General features: G+C 47.5%; 1 protein-coding gene across 1 annotated transcript in view; it reads right to left on the bottom strand.

The window, feature by feature from the left end:
* Positions 1-23049, bottom strand: part of tenm4 (teneurin transmembrane protein 4) — a 142374-nt gene that overhangs the window by 8533 nt on the left and 110792 nt on the right. Inside the window, exons 22-33 of the mRNA XM_088380778.1 lie at positions 22574-22693; positions 20305-20566; positions 18160-18427; positions 17704-17847; positions 16732-16981; positions 16581-16601; positions 13385-13617; positions 12527-12681; positions 8419-9296; positions 5990-6162; positions 2730-2965; positions 381-677 (exon numbers count right to left, since the gene is read on the bottom strand). Of these exons, the coding sequence (XP_088236904.1) occupies positions 381-677; positions 2730-2965; positions 5990-6162; positions 8419-9296; positions 12527-12681; positions 13385-13617; positions 16581-16601; positions 16732-16981; positions 17704-17847; positions 18160-18427; positions 20305-20566; positions 22574-22693 (3037 nt within the window). The remainder of the gene's footprint in view (positions 1-380; positions 678-2729; positions 2966-5989; positions 6163-8418; positions 9297-12526; positions 12682-13384; positions 13618-16580; positions 16602-16731; positions 16982-17703; positions 17848-18159; positions 18428-20304; positions 20567-22573; positions 22694-23049) is intronic.

Raw genomic sequence — 23049 nt, 5'->3', positions numbered from 1 at the left:
ACGTTCTTTAGTTCTAGCTAATTATCCATTTGGCTCCCGACTTAGCTCCTTTGTACCCGCAGGTGTTGTCACGACAAGATCCCGCCATTTAAACACTTTCAATGGCAGCCGGAAAAGCCAGTCATCAAGGTGACTGGCTTCCCATTAACGCGTCCCGTCGTCGAGGTTGCAAAAAAGCGCCGCTTTCTCACCTTTTCCCCGCCGCCACCGAGAATAAACGTGACATTAGCCTTTCCCGGCTATTCCCTGTCGAGCCTTTTCAGCCAGACAAAAGCGTCGACGTGTTCCGACACGTTTTAATTACACGATATGCTGAAAGCTAATAACGCCGCTAGTATGTCAAATATCAAACGACGCCATCTTTAGCGACCAATTCTTACCTTCTCCAGATACGTGTAGCTCCACGATTTACCGTCGGCAAATATTTTGGAGGTGATTCTGCCTTTGTGGTCGTATTCCATGCGCACCGACATGGTTCCTCTCTGGATGCCCGCCACGTGGCCCCCGGCCGAGTAGGTCACGTTGACCCCGTTCAAGCGGCTGCTCGGGGCCCAGAGCGTGGGCCGCCCGGCCTGGTCATAGTGGATGCGCAGCGTAAACTTGCGGTGGTCGTCGTAGACCTTTTCGGTCCTGGTTATGCGGTCAAAGTCCAGAGACAACAAGTTCCTGTTGTGAACCTGCGGAGGACAAAAACACAGCGGTCCGATCAGAAGGGGCTGAGTGGGGGGGTGCAATGATCATAAAATCCATTCTGACAGCATGCGGGCAAACGAGTGCCAGGTGCTGATTACTCTCATTTTGGATCTTTGAGAAGCTGGCACCAAGCAGGCAAGGACGACGTGCTTTGGAGCTTTACGTTTGATTTGGAAAGACGGAATGTAATCCGAAAGGTCATGTTGGGCTTGGCATGGAGTCAAGAAGGTGAGATGACAGCTGAAAAGACCGAGAGAGAGACGCCGAGAGTCTGTCGTGATCGTTTAGGTTGGCCATCCTGTTCCTGATCCATGGCTGAGTGGGTCCCACCTTTCGCACGCTACCTTCTGGAACCATACCAGCTTGCCCATTTGCTTCAAATGTCTCTTTTAAGGCACGCGGCAATGATCAGGGTGCAACTCTTAAAGTTTTTTTTTTTTTTGAGGGGGGGTACTTTTTAATCTTCCCCCCGACAAAAGCCGGCTAAGGTCTCTCATGTGTGAAAGGACAATTACACCAAAGGCAATTACTGTCACTGATACTAATTGAGAGGCTTACTTTACGCTGAGAAAGCAACACTTTCGCAAGCTTGGCCACTTTATCCGACTTAAAATTAGATTCTCTTAAAATAATAACAAATTTACAAAAAAAAAAAAAAGAGCAAGACCAACACGTCAGTCTATTTGCAGTTTGAAAACTCTTTTTTCAGTTTTCCTACAGCAGCAGCAACAACACAATAAAAAAAAAAATCCTTACATATATTGATTTTTGTCCTTACAGGACTCGACGGTAATCCCAAAGCGCTCACGTTTGTACAGGTTAATGGTATCTGTCCAAAGACATTTGAACTTGTAGGAAATGGACCAGGGAAAAATCTGCACGTAAAATGTTGTGATGTCAGGACGTGCTCTGTCAAAGGTTCACCGGGCTGAAAGAAAAACTCTTTTGAGCACAGACTCGAGTGTCCTGGGGGACGATAGGGGAAAAACTCACTGGCGAGATCTTTTTCAAACCGCATTGAGTCAGGAAGAAATCGACTATGAAGCAAGCGGGGAATCTGCACAATGCCGTTTACGCATTTCAAAAAGTCTCCTCCAGGATATTGTGCTGTTGTCTTCTATCATCATTCAGCAAATGGAGGAAAACAAGAAGGGAGGCCTGGGTAGTCGAGCGGAGCCAAAAAAACAAATCATTTGAATATAAAATATATTAGAAGAAGTCATTCTTTTTTTTTTTCTTGTTGCCTCGCGCGACAATGCAAGTGTCATGATTTGGTAATACAAAAAAAAAAGCTGCATTGTCGGTATCCGTATTTTTTTTCCTCCTCATCGCAGCACATTGGACAACGTGGTCACCCTGCGAGAGCAAGCAGAGGAGCCATAAATCAAAACAACCGCCGGCCGGGGCGAGACGATATAACGAGGGTCAACTCGAGGAGCACAACAAACTGCAAGCGACACCCAAAATCAAAAATACTTTATCCCTCCGTGTGTCATTTTGGACATTTGAGTCGGAGGGCACCTTTTTTCTTTTGGAGATGCCGCCCCACCCCAACTCCTCAGCCAGCCACCCACGTAATATCACTTGACACGCCACTCAAGGTCGCTCAATGATTCGGGCCGTGCTCATCCCCGCCTGCTCGGTGGCTATTAGGCTGCTCCCGTTTCCCTATCTCACCCCCGAGGGTCGTTGTCTGTAGCATACATTAGACGCTTGCACTTCCACAGGGACAACGGAGCCATTAAATGAACAGCCAGTGACAGACAAAGTGGCACCTCCCTATTAGCGGCCCGGATTCAAAGAAGAAGGAATAAAAAAAGGAACTGTTGCTTGTCTTGCAAAGGCAAGGAAAACAAAAGCAGCATGGTGTATTTTGGGGTTTGTTGTTGCGACACGCTCCTTTTTTGAGTTTGTTGGGGACTGAATTCATTTTACATAAGGCATTATAAAGTCGGGAAAAAAACAGCTTCAACAATTCTACCTGCAGATTTGAAAAAACTTCCACCCACTTCCATTTTGGCAAGGCGAATTCTTACCCGCAGCCGACGCCCGTAGACGGTGACCTGGCCGCGAGCCAGCTCCTTCCTCTGCCTCCACTCCACCAGGTTGAGGCCGTTGTCCAATGCCAGCGTGATGTTGCGCTTGCTGACGGTGGGGTGGACGGTGCCGGCCAGCAGGTGAGGCTCGGTGTGTAGCGACACCTCCATACCGTTGGCCAAGGCTAGCCGCAAGGAGCCGTCCAGCCCGATGAAGTAGCTGTTGCGCACTTGATCTAAGAGATCGGGGAACAACAGAAGGCAACGTTAACGCTCGAGGAAAATATTTATTTGACTTCTTCTTCTTTTGCTACCAACACAATAGCCAGAGCTAACATTGGCTTTATTACAGCGCTAATGCTAATTTAGTATTGCTACTGTTTTTTTTTTTTTACTTCTTCTTGGTACCGGCATTAAGTTAATACTTGAGGAAAATGTTTTGTGTGTGTATGTGTTTTTTTTTTTAAATTTTTTAAGAAGTCTTGCTACCAACACAATAGCCACGGCTAACATTGACTTGATTACAGCGGTAATGCTAATTTAGTATTGCTAGCGTTGCTATTTTGTTGAAGCCCGAGGTTTGAGAATGGCGCTCGTCAGTAAGGCTACATCCAAAACTCCCCCTGAAAGAACCGGAGTTGAATCTTGACCTTTACCTTTTTTTTTGTACTTGTACTTGAGTGTGAGTAGTTACTTTAGCAACCTCTGACAACCTGAGCATCTCAATGCTAACGAAAGAGGACATAATCTAATATTCATCCGAGCCGGGGCGCAGCGTAATGAGCTAAAACGGCCGCTCAGCAAAAGAAAAAAGAGAAGAACAACCTTTAGCAGCGGCAGCAGTATTTAACTGAAACGCTGCAATAATGCAGCGCCCGGCCCAACCCGGATCGATAGCCGCCGGCTTTCCCGGCGCCCATAAACTTTTTTTTAACAACTTTTTGCGGCAGCCTCGCGTGATGTCAGTGGAAGAGCGAGCTGAGCTGACCCACGGAAAACAAAACAAATAAATAATAAATAGCACGACCCTTGTTTACGACGCGGCGCCACATTCAGACTTAATGTTGCTGCTCGTCTGGCGTACGTTCATCAGGGAACCCCCCCCAAAAAATAGAGTGGATTATCTTCATTAAGGATCTCCTAATGGCTTGTGAAACATTAATGAGTTCATAGAAGGGCTGGGGGGAAAAAAACTTTGTCATTCCCACGTGTCAACGAGACACATTTAAGCGTCTGGAAGGCTTCCTCTGTCGACAGGAAACAATGGGCGCAGCACGCGAACGTTATGCTTTCCCCCCTCCCGGCCGCGCTGCCAAGACAAAGAAATGAGTGGAGGTGGCAGGCTGACCTTTCGTCGGCCCTTTCCTCTTTCCGTCACGAAGGTCGACACGAGGCCTGTAGGGGGTCAAACGAGGCAGGAAATGCCGCGCGAGTACACACGTAGCGGCGGCGGCTAACATACGGAGGCGTTTGTGCTTCTTTGAAATGGGATTGAAATTTTTAAAATCACATTAAAGTTTGGATAGTGTTGTAATTCCTGAGTGCAGGTATAATTGAGAGCATATTTAGAACATTTGAAGCAGATAATAACCCTCTTTATAATGATTGACAGTAATGTCGGCGGCGATGCGGGCATCCATAATCGCATAATAATTAACGAGAGACATGTTGGTCTCTTTCCTACTTTCTTTGCCGATTTTCTCTGATTACAGCATCAGCGCACATTCCAACATGCTGCTCGGCTTGATAATTTAGCCAAAATTATTGTGTCGTGGTCTGAAACTTTTCAAGATACATTCTTAACTGCCTTACAAATGTAAAGATGAGTCAGCTAATGAGAATGTAGTCAATAAATATAATTCGACATTCAAGGTGGACTGAACGGCCATCGGTATGATCCAACGGCCATTAAACACACCTAGCGGGTGCATGCTATGAGAATGATTTATTTGTTGAATTTTCCAACATGAGGATTCATGAGCTGTTTGAGAGCAAGGAACTTGAGCAAAGTCGGTTGAATTAAATCCAATATTGCCGCAGGGCTTGAGGTGGGCGGTACGCGGCAGTAAGCAAGGCGCCGTGACAGCTTTAGTACGGCCCCCTCTGATTAAAAGGGAGCGTCGGATATGGCGGACGCCGCAGCCCGAGCAGCCTTGTAATTAAAGCCGCTACCCAATATTTGCGACGTGATGGACAACGCTGACAGCGACTTTGCAACGTTCCACCACTGTTAAAACACAACAAAAAACTAATTCATAATGAGAACTGAGAAAAAAAAATCCATGTGTTTTTTTTTCCAGATTGGACAAAGTGTGACTACATTATAAAACACGATTGAAAGTTGCCCTCCTTTTTCTTGTTTGACTGTTTTGCCAGTCTTGATGATTTAAAGCTGCCCTCTTTTTTTAGGGCGAGCTCCTCCTCTAACATGTTTTGAAGCGTGAGCCAGGAGACCCAAAAATAAAAATCCTTTGGATTCCCTTATTTTGAACATAGAATCTTTGCCGAAATATTCTTCTGCTTACTTCTATTTAAGCGTCGAATCACTATTTTTTTACTTTTCTTTTAGCAGTCTGTTTTGACACAAGTATCTGGACTTCGAGATCAGCACAGAGTGTGAGCACTTGGCTATCCCTGCGCCACGTAGTCAATTAATTAGCGGACCGGGTTGCTGGCGCCGATGGGCTGGTGAACAGATGTCCGAGACAAGGTCATGACACGGATGTGACCGGCGGATGGGACGACGGGGGAGTAAGAAACCAGAGCTGAACGCCTCCAATTTCATCCGTGAAAGAAGTCGAGGGAGTGTGGACGGATGGCGGGAGGGGGCTAGTCTTTGTCCCAAAAAAGTTCAACGCCATCAACAGGCGATCGATAAAGTGGTCGGGCACAAAGGAGGACGTCAGAACGCGCCCCGACACAAATTGGCGAGTGGTGAGCAAAGCCGCAGCATCTCGTATGCAAGCCTGCCATTGTGTGACGTGACACATAATCGATAAGCGCGGACGAGCTGCCTTGTAGCCCGGCGCACTTTTCCTTTCATCAAGATGTAGCCGAGCAACATGTGGCGAGGTGTTGGAAAACGGACCAGGTTATTATTTTGAAATCAAAAGTCATTGATAAATGTCGAATTAGCTCATTTTATAGATGAAATAAAAATCACCTTTCAGATGTTCAAGGTCCCGCCAAAGATTAGCATCAAAGTCACTGCTTGACATGTTTGTTAGCAAAAGCAAAGAAAACGACAGGTATTCATTCACCTTGCATGAGCGTGTAGAAGGTGCCCGAGGCCGACAGGTTGGTGGTGACCGTCACGTCTTCCTTGGCGGCGCCCTCCACCTGGACGCGGATGGCGCCGTCAGCGTCGGCGCGGTAACTGCTCACCCGTCCCGTCGGGTAAGTCACGTTGGTCAGGCGGCCAAAACTGTCATACCTGCATAAACAAGATTAAAAAATGGGTAAAAAAAAAAATAATTAAAAAGGGAGTTGTGCGCTGTTGTGGGCGTGGACACAGCCGACTTGGGGATCCCCACTTTTTTCAGCCATCGTAAGAAACAGTTCACCTGGCTGAAAACTGTCAGAAAAAAGATGACGCGCCGTTAGCGGCTTAACAGACGAGCGGCGTATTGCCTCATTTCATTAATCGGCAGTCACGTTTATGACACGCGACGACACGACAAGGCCAGATTGTTTCATCCGGCTGCCCGCGTCACGTCGGCGGCAAAACAATTTGAAAGCTGTCACCGCGCCGAGGAGTGCTCACGCTCGCTGAATAGCGATTGAAAAGGAAGCCCTCTTTGGATGTTGCCGCCTGCCACAGCGAAGCCGCTCGCTCATAAGTGAGGTTGGCGGGTGCTGCTTTATTTCCTCAGCACTTGCCATCTCAAATATCCAATATGGACAGGAAGAGCGGGAGAGGAATCATCTCCCGGAGATAAAAGTAATCCGAGCCGAGCTGCACTACGGGAGCAGTTTAGTCTTCCTCTTCCAATCAAGCTAAATGCTAAAGTCATTTGTAGCTGAAGACCTCCGCCCCCATCTCACATTTTGAAGTAAAGGACACACCTCCACTCCAATTTTTATCGTCATCAATTCATCTGGTGATTATTAATTGATTTCTTACGATTTGTATTTTGTCCCCTGAACTCGAAATAGACGCAGCTGCTTTTTGTGGTCAAGGAGGGGAGGGGCCTTTCCCCTCAGATGCCCACGAGTCCCTTCATATTGCATCACATCTGTCTCACATGCCAGTTCCGTGACCTTTCGCGTAGAAACAGAGAGGGTGGGGGGGGGTGTTGTCCCCAATAATAATAGACTGGACATCGCGCCTCGGCGTCCTCCCGGCATAGCCGCTAATCGCTAACTCGAGTGCCATGCGGAGTGGAGAATGTCAGGATGCGTCCGAGTGAAGACAGTGGAAACAATAAGAAGAGGCCAGCAGTCACGTGACCACCTCGGCAAGACGCCGCAACAATGGCCACATCAGATTTATTTTTTGTTGTTTCTTTACTATGAGGCTGTCGCACATTTGTCCTTCTTTTTGGGGTGTGGTTTCCGAACAACAGAAATCTTTCAAACTAAAGTTTAGGGATAATATTTTCGATTCTGACAACCCCCGCCGCAGCCGCCCGAGGCGGACGGAGTGACCTTCAAAGCTAATTACGGAAAGAAAACATATTGGCTGAGATGAAACATTGATGAGTGGGCTGGCACAGGTACGTGAATTTCGCCCGCAAATGGAACAATGGCCGCATAGCTAGAAGTGACCTGGTGCCAATTAAAAAGCTTCCCTTACTACAAATTGCAATTGTCTTGGGAAGATGACATCATGCAATTCATGGATTATATTAATAACAAAGCGGCCAGTGATTGAATTGAGTAGAAAGTAGCCTGTGGTGTCTATGGAACATGATTAAAAGCTAATTTATTCATTCATAGCCTGAAGGACGACGGCTGCTATACCTTTTTAAAACACGACACGGAAAAAAATAAATGAAAAAAACTCACTTTAAAGATGATGTTAAATGATAATGGAGGGTGCTGGGACTTTTTGAGAAAGCTCTCAAAAAACAAACACAAAAAATTGGCTCTAAAATAATTGCTCTAAAATGTCAGACAATACTGAAAACCTCAGCAATGACTGAGTTAACATTTTTCCAATTTTTCTTGCTTCATTTACAAACGAGCGAGCCCATCTGTGCGGTTTAAAAAATCAAATGCGGGGCCAGCCCCCTCACAGGATGGCGCAGATGCACCAGGACCGATCGGATCACGCCGCGCTGATTCGAATCTACTTAAGCGACGCGCAGAGCCAATCAAAGACAGGTGATGAGTGTTAGCTGGGATGAAAGCAAGCATCTGATGATGCATCGGGGCCGTCTATTCCTCCGGCGAGGTGAAACAGATGTCTGATCGGCGCCGTCCGCTTCATCGCACTCCCCCCCCTCCTTTTTTTTTTTTAGAAAGACGGGACAGACCGCCTCCCGGAAGTGGCGGCAAAACGGAATCCTGCGCTCAAATGCGCCCCTTGGCAACTGCGCTGAGCATAGACGGCGTGTCATTACATGCCAGAACAGCTAATCCTGTTTTAGACGATAACACAAATGGGATTACGTCTGTACCGACGACATTCACGGTTATGACAGGAGGTCGACTCGCCGTGGCTAACCTTTGCGCTCAAGCTACTCACTCAAAGAAGGTGGTCCACCCGTTGTCATTGGTCTTGGTTGCGAGCAGGCCGGAGCTGCCGTGATAGGTCATGACGGCGAGCACCTGGCCTTGCGCCGCCACGCTTTTCAGGGCGTTGTTGGTGCCCATGGTGAACCAAAAGGTCTGGCCGTCGGGCGTCATGATCCACAAGGGCATCCCGGTGGTGTCCCGTCTGATGGTCACCACGTTCTTATTCTTGTCCGTGATGGCGGCGAGGTCGCCCGCCCCCGTGTAGGTCAGGTTGTAGAGGTGGTCGCCCGTGGTCAGACTCTGGGTGAACACGTGGCTGCCGTTGGCGTCAAACAGGTAGAGCTCGTCGTCGATGGGCGACGACACTTCGTACATGTTGAGCGGGCTCAGGTAAGGCTTGTTCTGGCGCACGTAGCGGATGCGAATGTTGCCCAGGTCGGCGATGTAAAGCTCGCCGTCCGGGCACACCGCCAAGGAGGACGGCGCGTTGAGCTTGGCGTCCTTGGCGTAGCCGTCGTCGCCCAAGTAGCAGTCGCAGTTGGCGTCGTTCTTGCAGTCGCAGCCGCTGGGCGCCCCCGCCACCGGGGAGATCTCGCCGTCGGTGGACACCCGCCGCACCCGGTTGATCTTCTTCTCGTCCGACTCGGCGATGTACAGCACGCCGGTGTGGGACACGGCCAACGCGTTGGCCGACTCCAGGGTGGCGTGGACGGCCACCTTGCTCATGAGGAAGTGGTCGATGCCGGGAACTTGGCAGTGCATGGGCCGACCCGCCACGATGCGCACTTGGTGGTTCTCCGAGATCTGGAGCACCACGTTGTTGTCCAAGACGTACAGTGAGTTGTCCAGCGGGCTCACCGCCAGGTCTGTTGGCCACTCCAGACGAACCTGCAAAGGGGTAAAACGACATCAATATACAGAAAAACAATTTACAATTTAGATCTGATAAACAGTGGGATGGCGATAACCGCGTTAGCTAGGCTATTAGCAAGACAACCATTCTCTGCTATTCGCTAAAAAATGATAAAAATAAAAAAATTGCATTTCTTGTGCTCTCAGATGCCCCCTTTTACAGTTATTATCAAATCTAAGTTTCCATTTTTTTGACCGATGACATGTTTTGGACAAAAATACAACCAAGCTTGATGGAAACAAGATTTGATGTATTGGAGGGATAGCGAAGCATCAAGGGAACAATAAGTAAAAAAAAATGAGTTATCTCGCAGATTCCATTTTCGGGAGGGGGGGGGGGATGTAATCATTTGATAAGGACGAAAGCAGTGCCAAGTGTCGTGTTAAAAGCGGAAGCACGCTTTTTGTACAGTATGATCCAAAGATAGGAATCCATCGCAGGTGAAAAAAGGGCAGCGTTGAGGATCAGATAAAGCACGGCGGACATTTTTAAAAGAGGCGGAAACGCCGCCTTCTCCTCACCTCTAGCGTTTTACTCGAGGCGGACAATTAATTGTGTCGCCATCGGAAGGCCTCGGGCCTTCCCATTTAAGCTCCATTGTGACGCGGACAATGCAGCAAGCTCTTCGCTCAATGTCTTCTTTAGCGCACGTCAAGAGGCACATTTGAATAGCACATTGATTAAAAGTTTCCTTTTATGCAAACGATGAGACAAAAGCGTTAATGAACGTGATTTTGCGTCAAGCAGATTTACGAGAAATGTTCCACCGGGGCAAATAACCATAGAAACAAAAATGGAAGCTGACGGCATCACATGACTATATATGCTATATAGAAATATGGAATGAATCTGGAGGGAAAAACCAAATTGCAATGTCAACTAAACGTTGCCGGAGACTATTTTGCATTTCCACGAGGCAGCATGTTGCATGTGCCTACAAAAAATACACAAAGTATATTTTTCTTTGAAGTCCTTCGATGACACATCACATGCAGCGCAACAGCCCTCCCTCAATACACCCGAGAGCTTGTTATCCGCTTTCAAGTAGAAGATTGCCCACCATATTCCACCTTTATCTCCTCACGCTCTTTAAGCCAATTTCATCATTTGACGGCCAACGGGGGAGTGGACGACATAAAAAATGTCATCTCTGACTCGCCGGCGTTATTGGTCACGCTTTTGAATCTCTTGGCACTCTTTTGGAGTGGCGCAGTTGTCTGCTTTTGATTGAAAAAGCCTTCAAAAGGGAGGGAAGGAGGTTCCCCATCAAGAAGCGTAGCCGCGGGCGGGCTGTATACCGTCTCGACGGGCCTGGCGGCGTTCAGAAAATGCATTTGCAAAAAAGCACACCAGGGGAAGTAGTGGGGGAGGAATTTGAATTCCTTAAAACCAATTTCTTGTCAACACTGCCGGTTAAATATTACATGAGGCCCGGTGTGAGGAGGTTCTTAATGCCACTTTGAGAAGGGGTTTCACAGAGCTGCTGTCATGTATGATGTAACCCGCGTGTCGCATAACTTCACTCCAGTCAAAATCCAGTCCCCAAGTTTAAAAAGTGGCAAGTGATTGGCTAAAAATAACTTCGTAGTAACTTACAGTAACAAAAATTTGGCACTTGGAAAATAAAGATTTACACAGACTACCGAAAAAAACCATGGCAACTACAAAAACATCTCGCAGCAAACAATCTTTTTTTGCCTATTTTGTGACTGTCAAAAAAAAAAAAAAAACATGGCAGCTCCACAAAACATCTCACAGCAAACAATTTTTTTTTTGCCTATTTTTACCCCAGGACACAGTCAAGAAGCAATCACGTCCCCTCTTTCCTGGCAGCAGCATGAGGTCCGCTGGCAGACGAGAGAAATGTCATCATTTCAAGTCCTCGTCTGAGAGTAAATCTAACGTCAACGCTGGCGCGGAAGCCGTAAATACCGTTCCATTTGCCTCCGCTTAAAGGCTGAACTTGGCGGGAGGCCCGCCAAAGCACCTTTTAAGGACTTTAAAGGAGAAGCCCAGAGCAGTTTGAAGAAGTGTAAGACGCTTGAGCGGGCTCGCCAGGTCCAAAAAAACCTCGCGGACAGCAGAGGCAATTGCTCTCACAGCAATCCCACACGTGTTTATCGTCCAATCATGCTATTTTTGTACAATTTTAAATTGAACATCACAAAATTATCAAATTATTTTGATATCCGTGATGAATCGGATAATCGCTGCGCCGCAAATAAGATTCGATATGATACGATGCCGTCTCGTTCAGCCATCACTCAAAAAGTCAGGCTGACAACATCATCCCGTGGAGGTGGAGGAAATGATGATGGAGACTTCTCCAGAGAAGCGCTGATGTTAAGTGAGGGCTTGCCGAGTGTTGGAAGCCACGCGCATGAATTTTTAATGAATGCTTTTTAGCGACTGAGCGTTTTTCAACAGGCCTTGCTGGCTGTTTGTCATGGTTGCGGAGTCTCTGTCAGCCATCTTTCTGCTTTTTCTTTGGCTTTTTTTTTATTTGTCTCACCATCGCTGAGGACAGCAAAGAGGATAACAATGACGCTAACCGCAGAACAAGAAACAATCTCGAGTGTGATGGCAGTAGTGAAGCAGCGAAAGGAAATTAAACCACATTTGTTCTCTAATAAAAAGAAAAAAAAAAAGAATTTGGTTCCTGTCATGTTAGGCCTTTTGTTCTAAATTTATATATTGAACGGGCTGTCTCTCAAAATCAGAGCTTATAATTGGCCCAAATTCAAAGTCATATGGTAGAGAGTAGCGTTCCTTTAATGTCGGCGTTAGCTTCAAAGCTTCCCGTTCTGTGTGAAAACAAAACAATGTCAGAACCTGAAGCCGCTTCACGAGAGGCACTTGAAACGCTGTGCTGACTCCCGTTTCAATGTGTTTACCTTCATTCTCAACACAGCCACATTGCGCCTGCAAGGGGGTGTGCACACTTGCGCAACCCCCTCATTTCAGTTTTCTATCCGCTCTTTTCTAGCACTCGGGTGTCCTTGCCCAGGGTGGTTTTAAGAGAGCGTGTATGTGCGCTCCATATGTGCTCGTGCCTCAGTGGACGCGTGGATCGAGAGTCCGCGGGGGGTTAAAGTTCAAGCTCATCCGCTGCACGCTGCCTACGGCAAAAGGTCAACGCGCATCCTCGCTTAATTCTGCTCGGATGGCCAGGTGGTGGGGAGGGCGGGGCCGGGCGGGACGCTACCTGAGCTATGTCCATGACGGAGTCGCAGCTGAGGGGTCGAGCGGAGGTCAGGTCGTTGAAGCCCAGGAGGGTGGAGATGACTCCGTTCTGGTCCACCCGGCGAATCATGGTTCCATCCACAAAGAAGATTATGCCGTACTTATCCACCGTGATGCCTTAAAAAAAATACGCATATTGAAATATGCTTGGACCACAGATCGCCAGAAATGAGCACCTGACGTTTGCATACAGCTTAGTTTTGCATGTGTGTGATTCTTTCTATATATTCGGAGCCTGTCACAATATTTCAGCGTTGGCGACAAAAGGAACCTTTGTGTGCGAGTGTGTGTTTTTAACACTTCTCTTCAAGCAAAATTTCCGCACGTATGAATCACACTGTCATGCCGGCGGAGAACAAAAGGTGCGCGAGCGTGTGATCAAATAACTCAACGCCTCGTCCAAATATAGAGAACGAAGGGGAAAAAAGATGACGCTGGGGAGCGCAAGAAAATAATCAAAATAATGACATCTTAAAATAATTTACACCGGTGATGCTAACATATGGTTGGGTGAAAAAATTGAGACTGTTTCACCAAAATGTATTTTTTTAAGATGGGACATACGGGAGAGGGGCTAAGGGATGTGCAAATGATTTCTTTCAAATGTAAATAAAAAAAAAATATATATCTATATATAAAAACACATACAAGCTAGCACACATGCTAACTATTAGCATGTGACAGGGGCTAAGGGATGTAAGCGAAGCATAGGATTTCTATGAAAAATGTAAATAAAATAATATATATAGTAAAGACAAACACAAGGTAGCACACATGCTAACTGTTAGCATGTGACATATGCAAAGGTGCCAGGACTCACCTCTGGGGTTTGTAAGCGTGGCCTCGGCAGCCTTGCCCCCGTCCCCGCAGCGCGCATCGTCGTAGGGCAGGCACTGATCTCCGGTTCCCGCCACCACCTCCAGATTTTTGGCCACGTCCTTGGGCGCGTTGAGCGACTTCACCTTGAACACCTTGCGGCTGCTGGTGTCCGACAGGTACACGGCGCCGTTCACCGGGCTGCTGGCCAGGTAGTACTTGTGGGCCGGGCTGTTGCTGAGGTCGACAAAAACACAATTAAAATGTGTTCGAAAGAGCCGTTTGAATTCATTGAAGGGGAAATGAAAAGAAAATGTGATTAAAGGAAAGCAGATTTAAAAAAAAAGAAAACAATTCAGGCATCTTAGTTGGAAATCCACAATAGCTGGCAAATTGTTCTAATGGCACACAAAGCGTAGCGGCGTCCACTGGAGAGAAATGCTAATGATGGCACTTTGTCTGACCCGTAATTCTGCCGTGATATTAAAATGACAACGCTGTGTAAGCAACCCAGTTGCGGCCATTGCAAAAAGTCAACTCCCTTGTCCCTTCTTTTTACTTATTTGGACAAATCCGCACACAAAGCAATTGTTCGTTTTTTTTTTTCATCCCCCAGCTATTCACCCCAAAAATCACCTAATGGCAACGTTTGCACTTTTTCTGAAATGGCACAAGATGCTGACAAACTCCAGTTGCAGATTTAATTTTTCGGAAAGGAGCTAAGTTTAGTCTGGGTTGTCACGGCGAGTCTTTTTTTTTTTCAGGGTAATGTTGCAAGGTAAATTTGAATTAGTTTAGGGATCATATTTGGAAATACTTACTGGATCAAAGAGTAAAGCCGAGCCAAGGCAGTTTGCGAGCTATTTTGTCCTGATGTGCGCTCTTAAAAAATGCAACGTGGGTGTATTTTAGCAAGGTAGTCATTAGCGTCCACTTCAAAGATAACCCGAGTTTATCGGACGCTCGGCAGGCCCCCCGATAAGCATGGAGACGCTTGGCCGTCATTCAGAGTGGATTAGGAGCCAATCTCTCCTCTTTAACCTTGAGGGGTTCTTTCGTGGTTTACTGTTTTCTTAGAATGCCACAACAAGGCGAGGCTCTGTTGGGAGTGTCAACTGATTTCATTTGACAAATGACCTTCAACCAACAGTTGACATCCAGCCCTTCCGACCACATCCAAAATAAGGTAGCTTGCCAAGGAAAACAAGAAAAAAAACGACAACAAACGGGGAAGTAGGTTGGTATCCAACCTCAATAACGGAATTCTCGTCGGCAGGTGCAATCAGCTGATAGCTTATCGGCTCCAGGGGCGTATGTAGAGCAGCCGCTTTCAAAAGCAGGAAGCGTTATTCGCCGACCTTCAGCGCCCACGGCCATCCATATTCACCAACAACATCTAGTTTGTAGGAGATAATTGGATTTTGCCGCATGCTAGCGCAGAAATAGCGGGAGGGCGCGGGGGGACATCCTTAGCGGGGGGTCAATGAACACCAACGGCGGGCGGCCACCTCCCCTCAGTCCCGTATCGGCATGCGCGGCTCGCACGCCGACGGCGGGATTTTGCCTGTTTTATACCGACGCACGCTGTTTCTCCTTCTGAATAAATCTCCTTGTTATCATGCAAATGCGGCGGCGAGAACAAAGGGACGTGATTTGGCTATTTTAAGCTGGAGCGAGCAGCAGGCAGCGCACACTGACGAGTTTGTGTTTGTCGTCGTCCGACGGTGCGGCAAACCCATTACAATGTGTATTAAAGGACTAAGACCCCCCCCCGCATTAGTCTCAAGGTCACCATCAAGACCCTCTGCTGCGTGATTCCGGTTACCATGACGACGTGGGATGGAGATAGGGAGTTTCGACCAGGCGAGTGGCTACGTCTGGCCTAGAGTGAGGAAAAACAACATTCCAAGACCCAAATATTTGGATAAAACAAAATTATTCATACGATGCCCCTGTTTGACTAGCACCCCCTGCTGGCAGGGAGGTGCAATTCCCTCAATATAACTTTTGATTCTGGCATCATTTGCTTGTGTTTTCTTTACAATTAATTGAGCCCACAAACAAAAGGACTTTAAAAGTAGTGCTTTTTTTTCCCATTGAAAGTCTGCAAGTCACATTGTGCAGATACCTGGAAATGGACACATCAAGTCGTCCAAGGGCGCACTGAACCTTTGCGTCATTAGTTGCTGAGACAGACTGAAAAGTCAATCGGGCAGCCCGCCATTGTGCTATACATTTTTTTTTTCCTAAATGGGGGCCAGTGACCGACACCGCTCGGCTTTTCATTCTCTATTTGACCACATGTTGGCCGTCTGGAGTCGTGACCCCGTGATGGGAAATCAATCAGGAGCCCTTTCGCCTGAGACGTGCCGTATCTGCAGACGGCTCTGCAGACGCTCGTACCTTTAAGCTCAATGAATTACGTGCTCATTTCTACTCCGCCGGATAAACAACAAGGAGTAGAGATGCTTAGTCGGGGAAAATGTACGCCACGCTGGGCACGCTGGGGATTTTACCATGTCGGTAAACAAGCAAAGCGGCTGCCATAAATGCGGCCAGCTTAAGGAAGGCTATATTGAGTACAAACTATGTCCTCCGAAAGTGGTCGGTGGGCAAAATCATGTTAGCACTTAAAAAGTGCAATAATACTCGAATTTTCACGACACATATTTGTTTTTTTTGCTGTGAAATGTTTACCCTACAATGATTTTTATCTTTTATAAATGCCACAAGATGCTAACAAAGGCATGTCTAATAGAAAATTTGAAATGACATCCAACTGTTTTTGCATAACTTATATTTATTATATTATTTTATATTATATATATATATATTTATATTATCATATTATCACATATTTATATATTTTTCATATTTTTTTTACATATTTTAATCATTATTGTTTGTTAAAAACCTGCTGGTGTCCTTAACATAGCCCCTTTGTATTTGAGAAAGCCCTAATTATCCAGAGAAGCAGGAGATGCAGATGCAAAGCAGTTGCGTGTGCGAGATGAAGGCCGGTTGAAAAAAATATGCAACGCTATCAGCTGTACAAAGACGACAGTAAAGCAGACAGCCACTATCTGCGCACAATGTATAATTTCAACTTTGAAGCCAGCGTCACAATTGGGTTCACAGAGAGGCCAAAGGGAAGGGAGCAAAGGAAGTGGAACCATCTTTTTCGATCCTCTTTGCCTTACCTGTGCCGGAAGTCTTTATTTCTGCCAAGAGTAGCAGATGGAGGGCACAAGACAGACAACAAATGTTAGCTGCTAGTAAAACACTCTTGTTAGCGGGCCGAGTTAATCAAACGCAACTGGGAAGACATTAATGAAGATGATTGGCGACAACCTGAGTTCCAGGACGCTGGTGACGTTGCCCGTGGCGTAGATCCGCCGCACGTAGTTGAAGTCGCCCACGTAGAGGCTGCCGTCGGAGGCGCACGCCAGCGCCACGGGGGCCAGCAGCTTGTTCCCGTCGGCCATGCCGTTGCAGCTCGGGCACGAGATGCTGCGGCGCCGGCCGTTGCCCATCACGCTGCCGATGACGGGCGGTTGCTGCGAGATGAAGATGTTCTCCCCGTTGCCCATGTGGAGGATGCCTGGTGGGGGACGACATTTTTTTTTTTTTTGAATGGCGTAAGGATCAACTCAAGTTTACATGAATTCAAAGAGCTGCTGTTTGAAATGCGCCGCACGTCACGGAGAGCGTGGCGAGAGCGAGTGGTCTGAGCAGAGCAACATTTGGTCTATCAACGAGGACCAGCCAAGCATCCTCCTCCCAGGGCATGATTAAACCTCGCAATGGCTTCGGCGAGCAAGCTGTCGGCAATTAAATTAGGCTTGATTCTAAAAAGGATGGGCACGAACATGACGCGCCGGAGCCAAAGAAGCGAGGGGGCGGGGCCCGGCGCGGCTGGCCACATCTCGTGGAATCTGCCGGCAGCTTCTCCCACCCCCTCCCGCTCCCTGACTCGGTGTGACGGATCAAAGCTTCCTGAGCACTTTTCCTATCAGCACGCATCATCTCCTCTGATGAGGCCGTCGCTCGTGACAGGTGACTGCTCCAAACTTTCTTCTCTCTTCATCCACTTTTCAAGAGCCATTTGGCAGGAATGGAAAAATTGACCCCTTGGTTGGCCAGGAAGAAAATGGACAGCGGGAGATAGACAGTGTAGAAAAATGTAGAAAGTGTGAGTGTGTGTGTGTGTGTGGCGATTGTACTGTCTCCTGCAGTTTGTGGGCGGCTGTAGGCGGGCAACAAAAAAGGACCCCCCCCCTCCAGAATAGAACAATTCAAAAAGGGATTGTGAAGTTGACTCACCGCTCTGTATATTCAAAGCGTGGTGTTTGTCCACAGTCCATCCGCCCAGCTTGGAGGCGGAGCTTTCGTATCCCTGGAGAACGGCCGTCCTCTTCTCCCACAAGATCAGGTCCGGGCATGATTCATACTCGAAACCCACAGACACTAAAAAAAAAAAAAAAAAGTAAGTAACTTGGAAAGCGGGAAGACTCAAAACAAGCCGGGCTGCGGTGGTAAGCCACCGCACTAGATCCCACAGGGTGGCCTCTAATTGCTTATAAAACTGTTTATGTAGCGTGAGAGTTATTTTCCCAATATGGTGGAAAGTCAACCAGTGATTTGTCCCGTAGGAAATAAAGGTAATAATCGGTTCAAGGGTAAAAACCATCAAAAAGCTACGTTAGCATTCAAGTGCAACTTTAACATGAAAATGTTAAAATGATGTGGTTGAGACAAAACAGACGTTTCCTCACTGACCAAAAGCTTCGGACAGGCCGTAGACCTTCTGGCTGTAGACGTCCGTCTTGTCCCACACAAAGTCGTAGAAGAGGTTGGGCCCCGCCGGGAAGGATTTCCTGAAGAGCCGCCCCTCCACGGCCACCGTGAGGTGCACCTTCATCAGGTTGAACGGGATGGCCACGTGGGTCAGCGTCACCCTCAGGATGGACTTGTAGCCCGCTGTCCTGCTGCTCAGGTAGCCCAGCTTCATGTCCGTACCCGGTATGGGGACTTCCTCCTGCAGCGTCTGCACGGGAGCAAATAAATAAATAGATTAAAAAATATATTAAAATAATAAATAAATAAACATATAAATAAATGTAAAAAAAAAACCCACATGTGGTTATTCAATTTGAAATCCATCAAAAAAATATTCAAAACGTTTTTTAAGGTTATTTAATAATAAAAATAAATACATCTAAAATTATTTTTTTAAACAAAAAAATTAAAACGTTTAGCGACGCTCTGCCAAAAATTTGCCGGTCCTCATCTTCTCTATTCCGTTTCAATTCCCGGCCAGGTTTTGCAAGTGCAACACGTGCCCATAAATACTCCCTGGAAATCCATACGGCCTTTTATTTCACAACCAACGTGCATTTGTCTTCCCTTCTGGCCGCTGACCAGTGCAGACTGTCACGGATTATTCATAACCTTTCCTGCCAGCGGATCGACGGCATCAATAGGAGGACAATTATAGCGCGGCGACGCGCTGAAGGATTTCTTCATTATGGCGCGCTGAATAGTTTCCCGCATTGATTTCATAACAGAAATGTCCTTCATTACAAGCGCTCCGTCCTGCCACCACGACGGCGGCGGCGCTGCCTTGCCCTCGGGCCGGCGCCTTACACGGGCGGGTAATATATGGAGGCCGGCCGAGCAGACGTGTCGGGTGGCGCTCACGTTGCAGCTAAAGGTCAACAAGCGCCGCTTTATTCCGCTCCGCTCTAATTAAGTCACCTTTGGCCACCCTCGCCCTGCTTCTGCGTACAGCGAGATCTTGCATAACAATTAAAATGGCGAGCTGCCGTAACGCCGGTCAGAGGACACGTCAGTCAGCGGCGCATTTTGCTCGGTGGGCGATTGATCCGCATTGGCCCTCGTGAGGCACGGCGAGCAGAGGACGGCCCTCCGAAAGGGGAGCGGGCGGAGGCTATAAGTAGACTCATTGCAAATTCAATGAAATGCCATAAATCTTAGCAGGCAAACTGGGAGACGAGATAATTAGAAAAGGGCAAAGAGACGCCTGTTAGACACGCCGTCCCGTGCGCTCCATGATGGCGACTTTGTGGGGAAAAGAGGTCAACGCGTCCCGGTAAGCCCGCTTTGTCGCTATTTTCGACAAAATTAAGACGAGATGAAGGAATTTGTTTCGCGAGAGCGGAGGAGAAGTCTGGATGGATGGGTTCAGTCTGACCTGTAAACTTCCATTTATTCGCCATTCGCTTAAAAACCCCAAGTTTGTTCGGAAAATGCCGCCACAAGATGGCGGCGATGCGCCCTAAAAACACCATCAGGTTGACATTGATCCAAATAACAGAAACGTTTGCGATAAAAATGATTTTGAGCTGAACATAAACATCTAAAGTTTTTTTCTTTTTCGCCATGCTTTGCTCCCATCAGCAACAGAGGTCCACAGCTCAGAAATTATTCAAAGCGGCCTTGGCTGGCGTTACCTTTATTGACTCTTTTGGGCTTGAGCGTTGTACATAATGTCGACGCGCCGCTTTGCCTTGACTGCACACACCTCGCTCCACGAGTTTGAGCTTGAATCCAATGCACGTCATCCGTTTCTCCTCAATACTCACTTGACTGCACAAAAAGCTAGCTTTTCTTCAGGCGGACTATTTTCATTGTCTGATACGCGTCAGGTATAAATTGGTCGACTAAATTAGCCATGAAACTAACAATGACACAGGTTTCAGGGTTAAATTATCAACGTGACGCTCGGCTGACATCGCGAACATGTGTAGTCATCCGCGCTCGACACGCTGGAAAGTGGCCAAGTTGCCGAGATGAACAATTACGCCCGAGAGACCAGATCACAGCGACGACTATTACGCTTGATGAATAGTCGGCAGAGTCTGCACACACACACGCACGCACAAATGTTTGAGTCCGAGTTACCTGTATTTCGGGCACCACCGTCCCCCTCTCGGCGCAGGATCCGGCGAAAGCGGTGAGCGGCGCCGGCGACACGGTGGGGCTGGGCCGGGCGAAGCTGCTGAGATCACAACTGGGGATGTCGTTCTCCTCGTGGCGCATGACCACCGTGTCCATGACGAAGAAGCGGCCCCACGGCAGCCACAGGGTGTGCTCCTGCGTGATGAACGGCGCGCGCTCAAAGTGCAGCGCCACCGCGATGCCCCCGTTCGTCACCAAATCGAAACTGGGAACGCAAGACAAGTAATTTAAGTATTTTTTTTTCTTTAATTAAATCATTATAATTTTTTTACATAATACTTACAGCATGAACATACTGCACACTGAATATAAAGTAAATAAAAAAATTCTCTGACAGCATCAATCTCAAAAGTGCTCATTGTGCGAGTGCACGCTAGCTAGAAAGCGCCATCGATCCCTCCGATGGAGGCAGTCCGCTCCAACACGACTCTTAAAGCCCCGACGTGTAAACCCATCTACTGGGCCGCATTATCGGCTCCGTGCCTTGGGGTGCGCGCGTGCTATCGGACCCGCGTGGTTCTTGTCACTTCCCGCCGAGAGCCAATTTGCACCCGCTCACCTGGAGTCCCCCGTGGACATGCTTGTATGCGCAGCGGGAGGTCGCGCTACAGCAAAGTAGCGGCCTGGCCATTAAAAGTACAGCTCGGAGACTTGTGGGGTCAGATTTGTGTAACGTCTACGGGAGGGGAGGGGGGGAGGAGCCTGTGTTGGCAGCGATCGATGAGGGCCTTTGTCAAATATGACATGCGGGAAATTTTTCTCACAAGTATGTTGAGGAACTCATTTAGCAACCATTTAGTCTTTTCTGTGATTTTTTGATGAATGCTGGGGGAGAAAAAAAAAAAAAAAAGCAAATGACGTCAGGCGAAGATCCCGCCCCAAAACTTTTGTTTACGACAGAAAACTTTAAACGAAGCGGGCCATGGACAACATACAACACATCATCGAAATGAGCCCGGACAGCTTTCCCATTTCTAAGTGGCTGAACAGGTGCCTTTCTGATTTCACGCTGCACTGAGCCTGTTTACAGTGATTGCAGGAGGGAATGCTTTGGGAGCGGCCGCCCCGTGTTTACAGGACGGAAAGCATCGAAGATTGAGGACTGTTTAGACTTAAGATGCCTCCGAGAGAAGCGTATAGATTTTTTTTTTTTTTCCGTGCGTGAGGGGAAAAAAAGACACACGGGGGAGAAGGAAGCCGGCGTCACAGAAAGCAAAGAAGAAAGTCAGAGAGGAAACGGCTTCAAGGCCAAAGCAGATTAGAGGCGAGTTGATGATGAGGGATGTCGATGAAAGGCCGGGGAAAAGGATCAAGCGTGTGTGCTTTTTCCAGACGCCGCCAAGTGATCAAAATGTCAGCGGGAAGTGGAGCACGGATCGGGACGCAGCGGCTTTCACTCTTCTGAGACAGACGCCAAATGTGAGAGGGAGGGCGCCTCGTTTGGATACATGAGCGTCGCTCTGGGAACGCCCCCCCAAAGCCATACATCCTTGATATCCGTTAACTCTCACATCTACGCTTATTTGGACTTATTTATTTTATTTGTAATTTATTTATTTATTACTATTTTTTATTTGATTGATTTATTTGTTTTGGGATTTATTCAAAAAATCCTGAGAAAGTCTCCACAAATAACATGATGTATTAGTATTTGTTGCACTAAAGAGTAAAATGGCCATTTTTTTGAGGAGGGGTTTAAATGTCGGACATTTTTGTTTTCTTCAATTTTTTTTAACAATTTTTAAAGGCGCTATTATTTAATCAAAAGACCGAGGCAGTGAACACCAAGCTGGTTATTTCCATGTAATCCCGTTGCTAGTTAATCAAACCACCTGCTGACAGACTATATAAATAGTTTTACCGGTGAGATGAGGATTACTAGCCGTTTACTAGCCGAGCTAACGCGCAGAACAAAAACGAGGCAAATTACGTAAAGGGCGCCTGAAATGAAAGGCCTCCCTTAATTCCTCCCCAAAGCGCCGTTGTCGACTAAACAACGTCCATCTGCGCCGCGCCGTCCGAGCTTGCTCGCTTTGAATTGGCATATTTGATTTCTTTCCCCCGCCCGCCGCAACTGAAGCGGAACTTACGAGCGCGCACCAGAAGGGCTTTGTTTGATGTGTGTGGGAATTGCGCCCGGCGCTCCCAAATTGGAAAGCGGCAGGCAGATCAATGGCGGCGCTGGAGCGGCGAGAAAAAAGATGCCTCTTACCTTCCGTCTTGTCTGGTGACGGTGTAGCCGAACGAGGGCTTGTTGACGAAGCTGATGTTCACGCCCACCAGCGGCGTTCCGTCCGAGGTCACCACTTGTCCTCGGATGACGCACGCGTGCCTGCGGTGAAAAAGGGAAAAGCGACGAGGTCACTACCGGGACGACAAATTGTAGCTCGTGCTTAATGATGCCGAAGAATAATTGTCCCTTCCTAAACGAGGACGAGCGTTTTGAATGAAAGTGGGACGCGGCAAACGTGAGTTTATTGTTGGATGATGCATCAAAAGACAATGGCGGGGATGCGGATCTGATTGCTCGAGGAAACAATTTCGGGCTTTTGTACGGGAGACAAAAAATGTTTTCTGTTCCAGTTCTAATGCTGGATATTTGTGAGACGGAAGCAAATCTTTCTTTGCATCGAGAAACCAGTCGAAAGATTCACGGCGGCTTATGAAAAGAAAAACATGGTTCAGAAT

Source organism: Syngnathus floridae, chromosome 7, assembly GCF_059516105.1.
Source record: "Syngnathus floridae isolate MCC-2025c chromosome 7, RoL_Sflo_1.0, whole genome shotgun sequence".
Lineage (NCBI taxonomy): Eukaryota > Metazoa > Chordata > Actinopteri > Syngnathiformes > Syngnathidae > Syngnathus > Syngnathus floridae.
Note: the sequence above shows the minus strand (reverse complement) of the source record. Positions and strands in the feature narration are given on the sequence as shown.